The sequence below is a fragment of the Dipodomys ordii genome, unplaced genomic scaffold, assembly GCF_000151885.1.
Source record: "Dipodomys ordii isolate 6190 unplaced genomic scaffold, Dord_2.0 Scaffold61, whole genome shotgun sequence".
NCBI classification, from domain to species: Eukaryota; Metazoa; Chordata; class Mammalia; order Rodentia; family Heteromyidae; genus Dipodomys; species Dipodomys ordii.
The window spans coordinates 6858090-6858914 of NW_012267277.1; the positions used below are offsets into that span (position 1 = coordinate 6858090).

At 37.1% G+C, this 825-nt stretch overlaps 1 protein-coding gene across 1 annotated transcript in view; it reads left to right on the forward strand.

The window, feature by feature from the left end:
* Positions 1-825, forward strand: part of LOC105989936 (chromosome unknown open reading frame, human C1orf168) — a 63396-nt gene extending 62571 nt beyond the window's left edge. The window contains 2 exon segments of the mRNA XM_013022206.1: positions 523-679; positions 788-825. Of these exon segments, the coding sequence (XP_012877660.1) occupies positions 523-679; positions 788-825 (195 nt within the window).

Here is an 825-nt window from a genome sequence, read left to right on the forward strand (position 1 = left end):
CCCCCCCTATGGAATTAGAAATCCAATTTCCTATCATTTACAAATGCCAGCCTCTCACTGAAGTAGGAATGAGAATTACCCCTGCCATGTCCCCAGTTCCTACCACTGAAGTACATATGCTACAGTGCATTGTGCTATAATGCACAAGCATACACAACTAGGAAGGTACACATACACAACCACAAATGGTAGATATTATAAACTCCGTGGCACAGAAACAGGGCTATGACTGTAATAGCACATTTCCACATCTTCTATCTGGCAGGATTCATTCCACTACGACTAGACAGTGAATGTAAAAAGCATAGTGCAAATATCATCAGGCCAAACAAATGTAAGAGTATAGTGCTTTACTCTTAATTGTCTTTCCTTGCAGAGTCTATGTTCCTATTATTTTCAATGCTCCTCCAAGTATTAGTCAATATCTAGCATACTGACTTAATATTAAGGTTACTATACTATATCCTCCACTAATTTTGTCATAATGAAAAAGAGTAACAATGATGGAATTTTTCATTGTAGTATGACAAAGAGATTGTAGTCATCAACAGAGCAGTAGCGTGTTCCAGTAACTCAAGAAATGGAATATTCGATTTGCCAATAACTTCTGGAGAACAACTGGAGGTCATCGATACCACGGAGCAAAATATGGTGATATGCCGCAATTCTAAAGGCAAATGTAAGTGTGTTGGCTTTCTGCCCATAAAATTTCCAATCACTATTAAAAGTAAAAAAATTTAAGCATTTTCTGTGAAGACTTCAGATTAAGTGACTTTTATCCCTACAGATGGATATGTGCTCATTGAACATCTACAGTTCCAGTAA